This window comes from Penaeus japonicus, unplaced genomic scaffold (assembly GCF_977035675.1).
Source record: "Penaeus japonicus unplaced genomic scaffold, GWHDUDI00000001_assembly GWHDUDI00000035, whole genome shotgun sequence".
Taxonomy (NCBI): domain Eukaryota; kingdom Metazoa; phylum Arthropoda; class Malacostraca; order Decapoda; family Penaeidae; genus Penaeus; species Penaeus japonicus.
Genome location: NW_028234437.1, coordinates 3,802,219 through 3,804,718, shown reverse-complemented (window position 1 = coordinate 3,804,718; position 2,500 = coordinate 3,802,219). Strand labels below are relative to the sequence as shown.

General features: G+C 35.9%; 1 protein-coding gene across 1 annotated transcript in view; it reads right to left on the bottom strand.

Annotated features, from left to right (window-relative positions):
* LOC122245867 (muscle calcium channel subunit alpha-1) overlaps window positions 1-2,500 on the bottom strand; it is a 349,394-nt gene that overhangs the window by 79,553 nt on the left and 267,341 nt on the right. Inside the window, 2 exon segments of the mRNA XM_086531207.1 lie at window positions 84-229; window positions 2,321-2,414. Coding sequence (XP_086387333.1) covers window positions 84-229; window positions 2,321-2,414 — 240 coding nt within the window.

The following is a 2,500-nucleotide window of genomic DNA, read 5'->3' as shown; positions in this document are numbered from 1 at the left end:
AGTATTGCCACAACAGCGTAATATTCGAATAAAGGACAAACAAACATTAAAGAGAACTAAATAAAAATACATCGTCAATGCACCTTGGAACTTGCTAAGCCAGTCAGGTTGCCGATAGTGCTCACTGGCCAGGACTGCAGTATTGAGGAAGACAAGAACAATGATGAGCCAGTAAAATGCTTGCGATTTTACAGCTTTTCGGCACGCCCGCCTGCATCTCCGATTGACACTGTGGACACAAGGACTGGTTTTACTCACCACGAATCGAGGTACTCTATCATAAACTGCGGGTGTTATATCCTCCATTTATTTTGAGTGCACACCATACTTCTCTCTCTCTCTCTCTCTCTCTCTCTCTCACGCTCTCTCTTTATTTTGTAGACACATTTCCTAATCCATACAAATCCACATGCACGTTCACGCTTCCACATTATCAGCCACACAGTAATAGGCATGCAAAATCCACAGAGTTTTTTGTAAGTAGAATCACAGGTAGCTTTATCAGTTGGAGAGTCAGTGATCTGCCGGGGAGAAAGTTAGATTACGAAAAGAAGAAAGTGAAGCACCTCATTCAGAAACATGTGAGTGCATTATCGTAAGTTAAGAAACGGGTATTCTTTGCAGGATAACTAGTGCAGGTATATGTACACCAAGAAATTCAGAAGAAAAAAATATATGGTATTACAAAACAGAGAAGCTTATCAGAGGAACAATTTCTAAATGTGAATGGAACGAAAAGGGAGAGCAATTGGAGGATGTATATTAGAAAAAGTGGGAAATAACAATCGAGAAGTAATTAGTATATACTTGAATAGCAACATGAAGACCAGAAGATTGTTAATGTTATGTAACCAACAGTTCTGGAAGGCAAACCACAGTCATGGAAAGAGATCTGGTATGTTAGGAAAACTGGAGAAAATTGTGAGTAAAGCAAGTGTAATGTCAGCTATTTTTTACGAAAAAAGTGACTGCAGGGACATAGTGATGTTGAAGATTACTGAAAGACCAGAGTCATGTTCATCTGTTTGAAATAATGGTAAAAAGTACTGACCTACTGGCTGACCATGCTCACCATTAGAGACACTAAACCATACACAGATGATCAGCAAAATGTACAAGTAAATATAAAACAACTACAAAAGAGTAACATCAATTTGGAGCACGACATGTTAGTATAACTGTCAGTCCAAAAATATGTGTATGTGTGAAGCTATTTGCAACTATTCCCATATTTGCAACAATTCCTATACGAGTCAGGCTAAATGTGTGTATGTATGTACATGCACTCCTGTATATGTGTATAAACATATATGTTTGTCAAAGAGTTTGGTCCAATATATATATATACCCTCCATGTCCAAATTTTGCACGCTTCCGATAAAAAGACAAAGCTTGATGAGGTCATATATCAATCACATAATGAACTATGCCACTCACTGTGACACATAATAATTTCCACAACCTCGTACTTAATGGAAAATCAGTGTAAATTTGCCATAGCGGCAGATTCACCGTTTCTGCAGTGCTATTTACATGTCTTCTACAAGGTAGAAAATTCGTATATGAGTTATTAGTACTGTAGCCAAACAGGATCACCATGCTAGGGTAAGGTGGGCTAGGGAGCAACGTTATTTACCACTACCCGGGATACACACCCTACCATCCCTTTCACGAAGCTAGTGCAGGAAAGAGACAGAAATAATGTGTTAATATGTCTAATATCTAGATAAAAATATTGAACATTGTTATTTTTTTTAATCTCTAACACAAAATAGTTTGTTACTGTCTGATGCTAAACTATAGTAAAAAAAATGAATGTTTGATATGAAAATACTATAATGTTGGGAAGCCTCATTATCTTTTATAAAAACGTTGAAGTATATATGCCAGTATCTCTTAAGAAATAATATAGATACCTGGCTACAAAGGAGACTTCCCTACACGTGTCTGGATTACAAAACCAAACAGAATAGATCAACACAGAAACTAAATTAAATTAAATAAAATCTGTTAGCTAAAGTAAAATAAAACAAAATTAAACTAAATGAATAATAAACTACCATTCCACCTACTTCTAAATGCAAACAATTATGGCAAATGACCAATTCATTAGCTAAACTGCCATTGAGACAAGGGATGCTTGTTACTTGGATGCTTCATGTTTTTATATCAACTAAATAAAACTTTTCTGAACGACATATAATCTCCAAAGAAGAATAAATATAAAGTAAAATGAAACAAAAGGAAAAGTGGAAAAGATATATATACATTAATCAATTAAAGGAGCATATTCTGTACTTTCAAATTTCCTACGACTCACCGGTCAAAGCCCTTCTTCTTTTTCTGCCACCAAGATGGCTGTTGGTTTTCATCATTTTCTTCACCCTTATCTATGTCAGCTTCTACGGTTTTGGCTGTAAAGAAAACAGAGAATGAGTCGACAGCACCGCGATAACAGATAAGCAAAATAAAAGTCCTTTTTTTTATGCCTGAAACCAGA